The sequence below is a fragment of the Cebus imitator genome, unplaced genomic scaffold, assembly GCF_001604975.1.
Source record: "Cebus imitator isolate Cc_AM_T3 unplaced genomic scaffold, Cebus_imitator-1.0 Scaffold338, whole genome shotgun sequence".
Taxonomy (NCBI): domain Eukaryota; kingdom Metazoa; phylum Chordata; class Mammalia; order Primates; family Cebidae; genus Cebus; species Cebus imitator.
In genome coordinates, this window is record NW_016107653.1 from 1529874 (window position 1) to 1544620 (window position 14747).

General features: G+C 58.9%; 1 protein-coding gene and 1 long non-coding RNA gene across 2 annotated transcripts; one reads left to right on the forward strand and one right to left on the reverse strand.

Moving 5' to 3' along the window:
- Nucleotides 1-3113: 3113 nt before the first annotated feature.
- LOC119467835 lies at nt 3114-4383 on the reverse strand. The gene is made up of 2 exons (XR_005196459.1): nt 4254-4383; nt 3114-3898 (listed from the first exon to the last, which is right to left on the reverse strand). It is a non-coding gene; the product is annotated as an uncharacterized LOC119467835 (long non-coding RNA).
- A 15-nt stretch (nt 4384-4398) lies between these two features.
- On the forward strand, nt 4399-7138 carry ZBTB42 (zinc finger and BTB domain containing 42). Its single transcript, XM_017505403.2, has 2 exons — nt 4399-4581; nt 5055-7138. Exon 2 carries the CDS (start codon nt 5072-5074, stop codon nt 6344-6346), a length of 1275 nt encoding a protein of 424 aa, XP_017360892.1. The 5' UTR covers nt 4399-4581; nt 5055-5071; the 3' UTR covers nt 6347-7138.
- The last annotated feature ends 7609 nt before the right edge of the window (nt 7139-14747 follow it).

Consider the following 14747-nt stretch of genomic DNA (forward strand, 5'->3'; position numbering starts at 1 on the left):
GAGTGAGTGAGTGAGACACAGGCCCCTTTCTCCTGCACACTCACAGGACACTGCGGGTGACTCCCACGCCGACCCCTTCCTAGCCAGAAGTTCCTTCAACAACTGCCCCTCCCCCATTCAGAGGCCCAGCGTTGATAATGACCCTTTTGTAAAAGTGGGACTCTTGTGCCTTACCTTCCTGAGGCTGCTAAGTGTTGGAGTGGGGAGCGTTTTTATTTTCAGCCAGAGCGAGTTCAGCTGGCAGCGGGAGGCGGGTGGGGGAGGAGATGTAGACAGAGGCAGCAGGTTCGGCCCTCAGCCCTCAGGACAGAGTCTGCAGCCAAAACTGGGGCTCCATCCCTGCCTCCTGGGGCTGACCAAGGGAAGGACACTCCTTAGAGAAGGACTCTCTTGGGCCAGGCGCGGTGGCTCACACCTGTAATTCCAGCACTTTGGGAGGCTGAGGCAGGCAGATAATGAGGTCAGGAGTTTGAGACTATCCTGTCCAACATGCTGAAACCCCATCTCTACTAAAAATACAAAAAAGTAGCCAGATGTGGTGGCATGTGCCTGTAATCTCAGCTACTTGGGAGGCTGAGGCAGGGGAATTGCTTGAACTTAGGAGTTGTAGCTTGCGGTGAGCAGAGATCTCACCATTGTACTTCAGCCTGGGCGACGGAGCAAGCCTCAGTCGAAAGAGAGAAAGAGAAGGAAGGAAGGAGGGAAGGAAGTGAGGAAAAGAGGAAGGGAGGGAGGGAGAGAAAAGGAGGGAAGGGAAATAAGGAGGAAGGGAGGGAAGGAAGGAAGGAAGGAAGGAAGAAAGAGAGAGAGAGAAAGAAAGAAAGAGAAGAAAACTCTCCCCTTGCATGGGGGCACTCACTCCTCAGGCAGGGGACTCCCCATTCCTGCCTCTCCCCTGGGCACCTCTGCTCCTTCGCAGCTCGGACTTTGTAACCCCAGGAAGGGCCCTACCTCAAGGGGGCCAAGTCAGAGGCCCAGTGGTCTGTGCCACCTGAGTAAAATGCCTGACCCAATGGTCGCTCCCAGAGCCTGGCTGGTGTCTGTCTCTTCCCCAGCAAACCTGCACCATGGGCCACCTGGAGCTTCCTCTGGGAAGGTCACACTTGCCCATTGCTTCCCCAGGAAGAGTTCCTGGTATCCACCCACCATCCTGGGCTCTGCCATGCAAGGAAGGAGTTCAGGGAGGAAGCAGAGGACAAGAGGGCCGGGAGATGGGGCCAGCAAGTGACCAAGCGTAGTGGGTATGGGAGGCAGCAGCATACCCTCTCATGGAAAAGGCAGTGACATGGCCAGGCTGTTCTTGAAATGGTGGGACCTCCTGCTTATTCTACACTGGCTGTCTCCAAGGAGGCCTCCCAGCCTTCCCAGCCAGGTGCCCTAGCACCCGCTGGTGCCTGCAACCCACTGTGGGCCCCACACTCCAGTCCTGTCTTCGTCTTGGCATGAGCTGCCCTCCCCAAAGACAGGGATCTCCCTGTGGGCAAGGCCAGCCCCCTCTCCTCTGGCATCCCAGAGTGAAAGCAGAGTCCTCTCTTCAAGAGCACCCCCTCTCATGCCCCAGACAGAATGGCCAGGAGAGGCCCCAGCCCTCCAGCTGCTGCTGGGACTGCTGAGGCGCTCCATGGCCAGATGTTTCCAACAAAAACTGCTGCACCAGGGGCGGCCCGCTGGCTGCCCACTCCCGAGCTCAGGGGCCTCCTGCCTTGTCACCTTCTACAGCTGCTGGCTCGGGGCAGGACTCGAGGGCCCTGGGTTGTGTAGGTCCCGGCAGCAGCTGTAGGGCGGGGCCTCAGGAGAGTTCCCAGGCCAGATGGCCGCCTGTGTCTGGAGAGGGCCCGCCTAAGCCACCACCACCACCGAGACGGCAGCTGTGTGCCGGTGTCCTGTCATTCCTGTGCTTGAGACCAGCCAGCCACAGGGACTCTGAGATGGCAGGTTGCCTGGGCTCCCAGCACCAACTCAGGGCTGCCTGGGACAGCCCCCTCCCGGATCAGTGTGGGGCAGGAGGGACTTGAATGCAGACATTTCTGAGACGTACAAGGAGCTTACTGTCCCCTCCCTGTCCTCCACCCCTTTCCTAGCTGAGCCCCACCTTCCAGGTCCTACCCTAGGCTCCTGCAGGCAGCATCCTGACCCTCCCTGTGTGCCACAACCCCCTCAAGTGTCCCAGGCTCTCTCTGTCCCAGCGGCCAGGCAGGGCAGGCTGAGGTGCTTGCTCCCGGCCTGGAGTGGGGAGCGCCAGCCTGTGGCCCAGAGCCCCAGCATGGCAGGCCACCCCACCTGCTCTGAAGGCTCAGGGGCTGCAGGTGTGGGCAGACAGGGCTGGACTGTTGCCACAGAAGATTCAGGATTAGGGATTGTGGGACCATCAGTTACCACTCACAGAAGCAACTGTCATGCATTCACTCAACAAACATTTACCGAACACCCACTTTGCATCCTGCCAACTTTTAAGCACCAAGTGAACAAAACAGCTCATTCCCTTTTGGCAGGAGATGGGACATCCCTCAATATCCCTCAATCACAGAACACCGGAATGCGCTGGAGGGGAGGGGAGGCAGCCCAAGGGGTTTGGAGGGAGCTTAGCTAAGCTGTGCAGGACTGAGGAGTGGGTTCTGAGCAGAGACAGGATTTAAGAGAAGCCATTGAAGGGTTCTTTGGGGAAGAGCATTCCAGAACCTGAGAGCTTGCTGAGTGCCAGGGCCTGTAGTTAATTTTCACAAAGACCCCAGGATGCACTCTGATTCCCATTTTGCAGATGAGGATTATTGAGGTTCAAAGAGGTAAAGGGTTTGGTCCTGCTCAAGGCTGGGAGGGGCCGGGGCAGGGCTCTGATCCAGGCAGGGCCAGAAGGAGCAATGACATCTGGGTTCACCCTTAACTGAATTCAGCTATTCCTGCTGGTGGCTGGGGCAAGTCAGATGAGTATTTAAATGGGTGGAGGAAGGGGGCTTGGCCTTCCTCAGGAAGGGGTCCTCAGGGTGGACGGCCGGAGGTGATAGGGGCCAGGGCTCTGCTGTCCCTAAGCTGGTCTCAGTGGCTGTGAGTGCAGTGTGATTCCAGGGGTCCAAGCTTTGGTTGCCAGGTTTAGGAAATAAAAATGCAGGACATCTGGTGAAACAAGGAATGATATTTTAGTATAACAATGTGGCCTTCCTTCCCGGACTTCAGAACCTACTGTGGGCTCCACTCCTCCTGCACACACATACCTGGCCAGGTCCTGTCCTTTGTCGTCCCGCCCCTCTTCCAGCACCACCCCCCCACTGCACAGCCTTGCTGGGGTGACTCCTCCACCGCCTCCTCCATTGCCTGGGCTGCAAGGCAGTGCAGAAAGAGACTGGCTGAATTCGAATCCTGGTTCAGGGACTTGCTGCCTGATACATGGCCCTGGGTACCTTACCTAACCTCTCTCACCAAAAAGGTATAACAATAAGAGCATCTCGTTAATGGGACCGTTGTGAAGATGATCCGGTGGTCTAGGGTACCTTCAAAACTGCTCAGTCAAGGGTGGCCTAGGTTGTGCCCCTGGGAAAAGGCTCCACCTGCTGGGGAGGGACCCTAACCCCGCCAAACACACTCCTACTTCTCTATTTTGCTCTCCCAGAACCAGATGTCCCCCTCACGTGGTTTTAAGGCTTCTTTGTCCTGGAACACTCCCCCCCACTCCTTCCTACCCCACTCCCATGCCAGCCCCTGGCCCGAGTCTCCTGTTTGAACTCGTTCCTGCCTGCCCTGGGCTCCGGAGGGCTTCCCACTCCCTCCGCTATGGCATTTGCCCCCCATCCCACCATGTCTGCTGGGAGGTGCCCGCTTTCCGTGCCTCTCTGCGCTGGGTGCCCCATGGACGCTGGGCTGGGTCTGTGGAGAGGGTGGAAGTCCCCGTTTCAGGATCCGGATCCTGTTTGAATGTTTGGAAAAGGGTCCCAGATGAATTAAATTCAAAAGTAGGCTTTCAAGGAAGAAGGAGGTGTCATCTTTGCAAAATGAACGACTCCCCATCCACGCACCCTCTAACCCCATCCGAAGGCCGGCGCCCTGCGAGGTGGCGGGAGGCCGGGGTCCCGGGTGTGCCCTGGGTTGACTGCCCAACAAGGGCCGGGATAGAAGCGGACCCTCGACAGTGTTCCCTTTGCAGACTGGCGCAGTAAGGACCCCACGCCGGGAGAGGTTGGGAGGTGGGGGACCCAGGCCAACCAGGCAAGTATCGCGAGAGACCCCCAGCCCCCGCGCAGTGCCCTAACCCCCCCTTTTACCCTAACGCCCCCGCTGGCTGCGCGCGGTGCCCGGCCGGGTGGGGCAGACAGGGGAGCGGGGCGAGGGTGACCTCAGCGGTTCCGCCACTCCGGGAAGTCGCTTGGCCCGCCTCCTCCGGCCCCAGCTCCGAGTTTCGCTCTCTCCGGGGCGGGGCGAGCGGCGGGCGGCACTGGGCCAGCCAAGTTGGAGCGCGCCCCGCCCGGCGCCCTCCCCGTCCCCGCGCCCTGGCGGCCGGGGCGCGCCACCCGCAGCTCCACGCGCGCCGGGGCCGCACTGGGGAGGGCGCGCGGCCGGGCGGCGACCGGAGAGGAGCTCAGGGCGGCGGAGGTGAGCGCGGGGGGCGGGCTCCCGGCTCCGCCCGCCCCGCCCGCCGGCCCGCTCCCCGCAGCCGCGCTGCCATAAATGGGGCCGGCGGCGGCGGCAGCTGGTGGGCCGGGCGGCAGCTGAAGGCGGTGCGGAGGCGCGGAGGCGCAGGGCGGGCGGGCGGCGGAGGCGCAGCCACCGGGGCGTCAGGGACGCCGCGAGCCAGCGGGCGGCCGCCCGGGAGTGAAGTTCAGGATCGCCCGGGCGGGGACGCGCGCAGGTTTGCGCCTCTCGGGTCCCTGCGCCTGAGTCCCGGGACCCGCCCCCGCGTCGGAGCGGCTACTGTTTACTTTCGATCGAGTTTTTCCTGCTCGGGGCAGGTGCCCGCGGCGGCTCCGGACGGGCGGTTGGCGCGTCACTCCCGCGCTGCCTGCCACCGGGAAGGGCGCTTCACGGGCGTCTCCAGGCGCGCTGACAGGCGTCCCGTTTGTGCCCAGGTGATGACGGCGGCGGCATGGAGTTCCCTGAGCACGGCGGACGGCTGCTGGGCCGCCTGAGGCAGCAGCGCGAGCTGGGCTTCCTGTGCGACTGCACCGTGCTGGTGGGCGACGCGCGCTTCCCGGCCCACCGTGCCGTGCTGGCCGCGTGCAGCGTCTACTTCCATCTTTTCTACAGGGACCGGCCCGCGGGTAGTCGCGACACGGTGCGGCTTAACGGCGACATCGTCACGGCGCCCGCCTTCGGCCGCCTACTGGACTTCATGTACGAGGGCCGCCTGGACTTGCGCAGCCTGCCTGTCGAGGACGTCCTGGCGGCCGCCAGCTACCTGCACATGTATGACATCGTCAAGGTCTGCAGGGGCAGGCTCCGGGAGAAAGACCGAAGGCTGGACCCGGGGAACCCTGCCCCTGGGGCAGAGCGTGCTCAGCCACCGTGCACCTGGCCTGTCTGGACCGCTGACCTCTGCCCAGCTGCCCAGAAGGCCAAGCTCCCCCCAGTTGGGGTCAAGGCTGCCCTCCCTCCTCGAGCATCTGGGCCTCCTTCCTGCCAGGTCCCAGAAGAGTCAGACCAGGCCCTGGACCTATCACTGAAGCCTGGCCCAAGGCAGGAGCGGGTCCACCCACCCTGCATCTTCCAGGCACCCCTCTGCGGCCGGATGCAGCCAGGGGTCCAGCCACTGGTGAAGGATGAGCGGGACTCATTGTCGGAACAGGAAAATAGCAGCAGCTCTAGGAGCCCCCATAGCCCCCCGAAGTCACCTCCTGTTCCCGCAGCCAAGGACCTGGTGGTGGGCTTGCGGCCGCTGCCTGTCAGCGGGGATGGCAGCCGGGAGCTGGAGCTGGATCTGGATGCAGGGCGGGTGGCAAGTGAGGACGAGCTGGGGCCTGGCGGGCCCCTCTGCATCTGCCCGCTGTGCAGCAAGCTGTTCCCCAGCTCCCACACGCTGCAGCTGCACCTTAGCGCCCACTTCCGTGAGCGGGACAGCACACGAACCCGGCTCTCCCCGGACGGCACGGCACCCACCTGCCCGCTCTGCGGGAAGACCTTCTCGTGCACATACACGCTGAAGAGGCATGAGCGCACACACTCGGGTGAGAAGCCCTACACGTGTGTGCAGTGTGGCAAAAGTTTTCAGTACTCCCACAACCTCAGCCGGCACGCCGTCGTGCACACTCGCGAGAAGCCGCATGCCTGCCGGTGGTGTGAGCGCCGTTTCACGCAGTCTGGGGACCTGTACCGCCACGTCCGCAAGTTTCACTGTGGCTTCATCAAGTCCCTTCTGGTGTGATGCCTCCCTGCGGATCCTGAGGGTGCGGTGGAAGGGAAGGGATGGGGCCCTCCCAGGTGGGACAACAGCATGGGGTGTGAAGCCTGGCCAGGTGGAAGTCCCAGCTCAGGCTGGATGGCTCAACCCGCCCGGCAGAGAGCATGCTGCCACTTCCTGGAACTTGGCCTTAGACTCGGGTGACTTGGGCAGCCCTCTTCCCACCTTGCCTCTCCTTCCCCCTCACTCCCCAGCTCATTCCAGCCCCCAGGCTTCCTCTCCCGTCCCCTCCAGCCAAGTTCTGAGGGGGTGTCCAACCAGCACCTGGCCCTGCCCTGGTTTCTCCGTGTGAGATGGCACACCCACCTCCCATCCAGAACTTTCCTGACCACCTCTCTGGCAGGCTTCTTGAGCCTGGCCCCTCACTAGGTGAATTATTCACATGTCAGAAAAGTTGCTGTGTGTCCTGATGGGGTGCTGGGAGGAAACAGGACACTCCTGGGGGGAAGCAGCAGGAACCCCTGCCAAGAAGGCCTGGGGCACACTGATTGCCAGCAGGGGCCATCTGGTCACAGCTGGTGTCTTGGGGGGTGGGGTGCAGCCCCAGCAGGGATCCTAAGGCAGCAGGGGTAGCCAGCTAGAAGCTGAGTGGCTTTGGCGTCATTATCTCTCGGGTGGGACGTGAGTCCATGAGAGCATGCAATCATGACTACACTGTAACTTTGGTCAGAGAGTGGGAATTTCGAACTGGATTATCTTTTTTGCTTTTTCTTTCCTTTTTTTTTTTTTTTTTTTTTTTTTTTTTTTTTTTTTTTTTTTTTTTTTTTTTTGATATGGAGTTTTGGTCTTGTTTCCCAGGCTGGAGTGCAATAGCCCAATCTTGGCTCACTGCAACTTCACCTTCCAGGTTCAAGCTATTCTCCTGCCTCAGCCTCCCACGTAGCTGGGGTTACAGGCATGCACCACCATGCCCAGCTAATTTTGTATTTTTAGTAGAGGCAGGGTTTCTCCATGTTGGTCAGGCTGGTCTCAAACTCCTGACTTCAGGTGATCTGCCGGCCTCCGCCTCCCAACGTGCTGGGATTACAGGTGTGAGCCACAGCACCCCGCTGAGAATTGGATTCTCTTGAGACCCAGAAAGAGCCTCCCGAGGTGGCCAGATGTCTGCTGGTGGCTGCCCAGCCACGTGCTTCCCTGCCTGAGTGCAGGTCTAGGAAGTCTCTGGGCATCCCCAGAGTGGGTCCTGGGCCCCCGTGGGCCTTACTTTGAAGGTCACTCTACCTGCTAGAGTGAAGGTCAGACCCTGCTAGGGGTCTCCCTGGAGTTGTGGGCACTGCCATGCACTCACTGAGCAGGGGCCAAAGGCTGCCCTGTTTGCCAGGAGCAGGGTTTGTGGGCCTTTTCCTGGGTGAAGCGTGGGTGAAAGTGGCCACGGCAGCAGGAGTAAGGACAGGTGAGGAGTGGGAGTCACAGCACCCCAGCCTCCATCCGCAGCCTTGGGAGGCTAACGCTCCTCAATCATGAGTAGAATGTGAAGACCACGCCCCTTGTACATGTCACTGGTTCAGGTCATGCCCTGCTTTGCCCACCTAATCACCAAGCACATCTTGCTGCCAGAACCTCACTGGCCTCTGGGGTCAGCAGGTGCAGAGTCACATGGATGCCTGGAGACCACCTGGGCTGTTTCCTGTGACCAGCAATGGCCTTGATGACAGAGTCCAGCCAAGTCTACGTTTCTTCTCTTCTCCTGACAACACTGGATGTCATATTTATTAGCCTGGTCTGGAGTGAAAGACCGTCCCTAGTGCATCTTCCACTCGCCCTGGGCTCCTGGTATGCTGGGTACCAGCCTGGGAGCCCAGCGCCTCTGGGTGATGCCCCAGGGCTCAGACGCCCTGGATGGCTTTGGTCTTGAGACAGCTGGGGGTGGGGCCCTGCTTCTGATTGTCCTGGTCCCCAGCCCCCACCTCTGCAAGAGTTCAGTGTGATGTGCTCCATAATTGCGTGTGTGTGTCTAGCACATGGCAAGGCCCAAGCCAAGCCGGTGCCCCGAAGATGGGCAGCCACACTGCTGCCCAAGCACGGAGGTGTGGCCGAGGCACTGGTCCCCCAGTGGTTTCCATGGGGGAAGGACTTCCCTTTGCTGGGTGGGCAGCCTGCCCTGAGCTCTCTATCAACACTGGGTTTGTTGTCTTCTGCACAGCTACTGTGAAGAGAATGTAAGAAGTGGTCGGTTTTATTATAACTGACATAGTTGGGACGAAATATATACAGGTACATATATTTAAGACACTAATTATGTGGGAGAGTGTAGTAGAGGCCTGTGTAGATGCAAGGCAAGCAGAGTCAGCAGTGGGGGGGTCTCCTGGGCCAGCCCAGCACCTGTGGGTGCTCTGGCCCTGCGGGTGGGGACAGCTCTAGGCTAACCCCAGAAGACAGTTGTTGGTGCACAGCGCCTAGGAGGTGTGGGAATGGGTGCTGTCTTCCTTTTCAGGTCATGGTGACAGTAATAAAGCCCACCTCCAGTGGAAACGGCAATGACTATTCCTGGGGACGGGTGGGGACTCCCAGATGCCACCACATGCTCATGCTGCTGGGTGGGGGAGACTGGGACAGGGCTGAGGGCAGGTGGCACCCCCTCTTTCCCCAGGTTTGTCCCTGACTGCCAGCATTTGGGGGAGGGGGTCCAGGGAGGCAGATCTGTCAGGGAGGCACAGGACATGGGCTAGCTTGGCAGGGGAAGCCACAGTGACTTCTTGCCCTGGGGAAGGAGGCTGGCCCCTGGAGGAAAGCTGTGAGCCTGGGGATGCCGTGGCCCTCCCCACCACCCTACGCCCTTGGCCTCTTGCGGGTGGGAGAAGGTACAGCAATTTCTAGAGCCTTGTGGCAGGCTGGGCTGGACTCTGGGGTGGGCAGTGCCACTCCTCCTCTGCCCTGCTCCCTCCAGAGGCCCTGCAGGGGGTCATCAGCCCTGAGCCTTCCCCTGGAGGGAGCACAGCCGTCTTTTCCAGGCCAGCTGGGGCAGGGCCTCCGCATGTGCTATAAGCTTCAACAAAGTGCCCCCTTGGCTTGAGAAGAGCCAGGGTAACCCCCAGGCCCAGGACAGGGTTGGGACAGTGCTAGCCAAAGGGTCCCCAAGGTCAGGCTGCACTGGTGTGCAAGGGGCTCCACTACTGGGCCAGCTCCTGCCACCTTCCCAGTCCTGACCCCAAATGCGGGTCCTTCCTTCTGGGAGGTGGTGCTGGCTCCTCCCCTACCCCTCCTGTGTCCACCCTGCCTCCTGCTGAGCCTGGCCCAGGGCCCTGTTCTGCAGGGAGGCCTTGTCATGTTCCCAGTTGGACCCATGACTCAGCCCAGGCCTTCTCAGCCCAGAGAAGGAGGCTGTTTCTATGCCAACCAGGCAGGAAAGGAGGATGGTCTGCTGTCCCCTAGGGGGTGTGGGGCTTCCTGGGGCCCTTCCAGCCTGCCCAGCTCTGCCACATTGTGCTTACAACTCAGCTGACTGCTGGAGCTGTTGCCAAGGCTTTCAGTTCCACTCCTGACCAGAGTGGGACTCCTGGCACCCTCCTTGAAGGCCATCCAGCCAGCTTCCTTGGCTGGATGGTAAACTGAGGTACATTGAAGGGACCAGTACTGCCCACGGTCCCAGGGCCAGTTGGTGGCAAATCCAGGACTTCTTCCACAAACTCCAGGTACCTCAAGCTATCTGCCCACAGTGTTGGGCACAGGATCTCAACGCTGTCAGAGGCACAGTGGCAAGTTGGGGCAGCAAGGACGAGGCCAGAGGGAAGGAGAGGGTTAGACTCTGTGGAGAAGGAATCCCAGCAGGCTCCCCAGGAAGGGTGAACTCTCAGGAGCCTGCGAGTGGACAACATGAACACAGGCACCAGGCAGGGGCCAGCCCCCCAGAGAGGCCCGATCACGTCAGGCCAGGTGCGTGGACACCACCCTGGGGAAGCTGCCTTGCAAGTGGGAAGCAGGAGAGTCGGCAGCTTTGGCCCCTCCCTCCTGCCACCTCCCCAGCTCCTGCTCACTCCCCAACACACCTGGTCTTACCTCTTCCCAGCGTTCCTAAATGGCACTGAGTCCTTGCCAGTGTGGGAGCTCCACTCCACAGACATCCCTGGGGACCCTGACGACAAAGCTGGTGCAGGTATGACTCCAACCCCTGCCGTCCCAGCTCTCAGGCATGGATTCCAAGCCCCCAAGGCCTCTCTGCCCTAGTCTTCTGACTTCTCTCCTCCCCGCCTCAGTCAGTCCAATCTTCACTGAATACATCCCACACTGTCATCATGGTCATCATCATCACCATCACCCCGCCCCATGGAACCACAACTGTCACCTCCACCATCAGTATCACCTCCACTATCACATCACCTCCACCTCCAGCATCATTTCCACTACATCCATCACCTCCACCTCTACCATCACCCTCACATCTACCATCACCTCCACCACCTCCTCCATCACCATCACTACCTCCTCCACCTCCGTCACCTCCACCTCCAGCACCATTACCTCCACCATCACCTCCACCTCTGCCATCATCTCCAATTCTGTCACCTCCATCATCACCTCCGACTCTACCATCACCTCCACCTCTGCCATCATCTCCACCTCCTCCACTACCTCCTCCATCACTATCACCTCCACCTCCACTACCATCATCACTAACTCCACCTCCACCATTGCCCCCACTTCCACCATTGCCCCCACTTCCACCACCATCACCTTCACCTCTATCATCACCTCCACATCTATCATCACCTCCACTTCCACTACCACCATCACTATCTCCTCCACCTCCACCATTGCCTCCACTTCCACCACCATCACCTCTACCTCTACCATCACCTCCACTTCCTCCATCACCTCCACATCCATTACCTCCACCACCACCATCACCTCCACCTCCACCATTGCCTCCACCTACACCATCACCTCTACCTCCACCACCTCCTCCACCAAAACCTTAACCTCCATCACCTCCACCTCCACCAGCGCCTCCACCTCCAGCACCACTGCTTCCACTTTCACCATTACTTCCACCTCTACAATCACCTTCACATCTACCATCACCTCCACCTTCTCCACCACCATCACCTCCACATCCACCCCCTCTTCCACCACCAGCACCTCCACCTCCATTACTTCCACCTTCAACCACCATCACCTCCACCACCATCACCTCCACATCCACCACGTCTTCCACCACCAGCACCTTCACCTCCGTTACATCCACCACCATCATCACCTCCACCTTCACCATCACCACCACCATCACTTCCACCTCCACCATCACCTCCACTCCACTATTACCTCCACCATCACCTCCACCTCCACCATCATCACCTCCACTTTCACCATCGCCTCCACTCCACTATTACCTCCACCATCACCTCCACCTCCACCATCATCACCTCCACGTCCACCATTGCCTCCACCTCCAACACCATTGCCTCCACCTCCAACACCATTGCCTCCACTTCCACCACTATTACCTCCACCATCACCTCCACCTCTACCATCACCTTCACATCCACCATCATCTCTACCTCCTCCACTACCTCCTCCATCACTATCACCTCCACCTCCACTACCATCATCACTATCTCCACCTCCACCACTGCCTCCACTTCCACCATTGCCCCCACTTCCACCACCATCACCTTCACCTCTATCATCACCTCCACATCTATCATCACCTCCACTTCCACTACCACCATCACTATCTCCTCCACCTCCACCATTGCCTCCACTTCCACCATTGCCCCCACTTCCACCACCATCACCTTCACCTCTATCATCACCTCCACATCTATCATCACCTCCACTTCCACTACCACCATCACTATCTCCTCCACCTCCACCATTGCCTCCACTTCCACCATTGCCTCCACCTCCAGCACCGTTGCCTCCACTTCCACCACTATTACCTCCACCATCACCTCTGCCTCCAATACCAGCATCACTATCTCCTCCATCTCCACCATCACCTCCACTTTCACATCGCCTCCACCTCCAGCACTCCACTATTACCTCCGTCACCTCCACCTTCACCATCACCTCCACCTCCCTCACCTCCACCTTCATCATCACCTCCACCATCACTTCCACCTCCCCCATCACCTCCACCTCCATCACCTCCACCTCTACCATCACCTCCACATCCACCACTCTTCCACCACCATCACCTCCTCCTCCATTGCCTCCACCACAACCATCATCTCCACCTCCATCATCACCTTTACCTCCACCATCATCTCCACCATCACCTCCACCTCCACCATTACCTCCACCATCACCTCCACCTCCTCCACCATCTCCTCCATCATCTCCACCTCCACCATTGCCTTCAACATCACTTAATACCTCCACCACCATCACCTCCACCTCTACCATCGCCTCCACCTCCTCCACCATCTCCTCCATCATCTCCACCTCCACCATTGCCTTCACCATCACTTAGTACCTCCACCACCATCACCTCCACCTCTACCATCGCCTCCACCTCCTCCACCATCTCCTCCATCATCTCCACCTCCACTATTATTGCCTTCACCATCACTTAATACCTCCACCACCATCACCTCCACCTCTACCAACGCCTCCACCTCCACCATCAACTCCTCCATCACTTCCACCTCCACAATTGCCTTCATGATCACTTCCACCTTCACCACCATCACCTCCATCTCTTCCACCCCCACTGTAGCCTCCATCTCTACCACCATCACCTCCACCTCCGCCTCCACCAACATCACCTCCATCTCCAGCACCATTACCTCCACCATCATCACTTCCACCTCTATCTCCACCTCCACCACCACCACCACCACCTTTATGGAAGATCCCCACAGAAATTGAGCCAACTCTAGGTTGGCTTCCAGGCTGAGAAAGTAGGACTTGATTATGTTCAAGCTGAGAAGTGGTTGGAGAAAGGGGTGATATCTGCCCTCCTCACTCAGTGGAGCTTCAATATCTACACTTCCCTTTTCTGTAGCCCTCAAGTTTCAGGATTTTTATTTTTTGAGACAGGGTCTTGTGTCAACCAGGTCTGGTCTTGAACTCCTGGACTCAAGCGACCCTCCCCACTCAGCCTCCTGAGTAGCTAGGATTCTAGGCATAAGCCAAGAGGCCTGGCTAGTTCCAGGGTATTTTCTCAGTTTCCCTGCACCTCCTCCCTCTTGCTTCTACCCTTCCATATACACAAGAAGTCTGCATCTCTGTGACAGTAGGTCTGTACCCTTCTGCACACACACACACTGATGCCTCTGAACACAGCATAGAAGGAACATGTCCCCTTCAAGTCCTGGGACTTCCATGGCACACAGGACCACCAGTGCCTGCCCCATCAGCCCCATCTTGTGCTTGTAACCACGTCACTTCCCTTCTTTGGCCTCAGCGTTCTCGCCTGTAAAATGGGAATGGCAGACAACTGTTGATGGGTGAAAAGGGTAACATCCACACTAAGTGTTGGCAGCATTGCTGCTGACAAATGTTAACACCTGCCTGCCTCCCTCTGGGGCCATTGCCAGGTCAGAAGGGAGCCAAGGGTGAGGAGCCTTTAGCACCAAGGCCATACAGAGTGCCCCCAGACTCCCTGGGTGCCAGCTGTGCTTGAGCATTGCTAATGAGTACAGTTTGTGGACCTCTGCAACTGGGCCCTCGCCTGGCTCTGTTCCCCTCCTCCAGCCAGCCTCTTGCTCCCCCTCCCCACCCCTTCACCTCCAGCTGTTGCAGAGGGTGGTGGGGTACACCATGGCAGCGAGGAGTCCAGGGACAGCAGCCTGGAGGGCTGGGCTGTTGCCGACACAGGCTGGCAGCAGCAGAAAATGCTGCCTTCAGAGCATGTGCCAGAGCCTGTGCCTGAGGCAGAGAGGGCAGCCATTCAGAGAGGTCCCAGGCCGTGGAGGACCATCCCCTGCCAGGCAGGGGTGATTGAGTGCTGAGGCTGCTGCTGTCCCAGCTGTAGCCCTGGTATCAGAGGGTCAGTGGATCTGGGGAAGGGCCAGAGACTCTCCTCCCTCCGTGGAACTCTCCTCGTTTTGTTTCCACTAATTTAAGCAGAAGTCTGAGTCAAGACACCCCTTTCCTTGCTTTCTGAAGCAGACACTGGGGTTTGGTTTTGTTTCTTTATTGGCTGCAGTAGTTGGCTCTGGCTGTCATAATAATGTACCACAGACAAGGTGGCTTGAACGACGCTTATTGTCTCACAGGTCTCAAGGTATCTGCAGGGTTGCTTCCTCCTGAGCCCTCTCTCCTCAGCTTGCAAAGGGCGGTCTTCTCCCTGCAGCCTCATGTGGTCTTCCCTCTGTGTGTATCTTAATCTTTTTTTTTTTAGTTTCACTCTTGTTGCCCAGGCTGGAGTACAATGGCACAATCTCAGCTCACTGCAACCTCCACCTCCCAGGTTCAAGCAATT

What these genes read in the sequence shown, in the direction of transcription:
- ZBTB42 (XM_017505403.2), top strand. Translation starts at nt 5,072, where the DNA reads ATGGAGTTCCCTGAGCACGGCGGACGGCTGCTGGGCCGCCTGAGGCAG.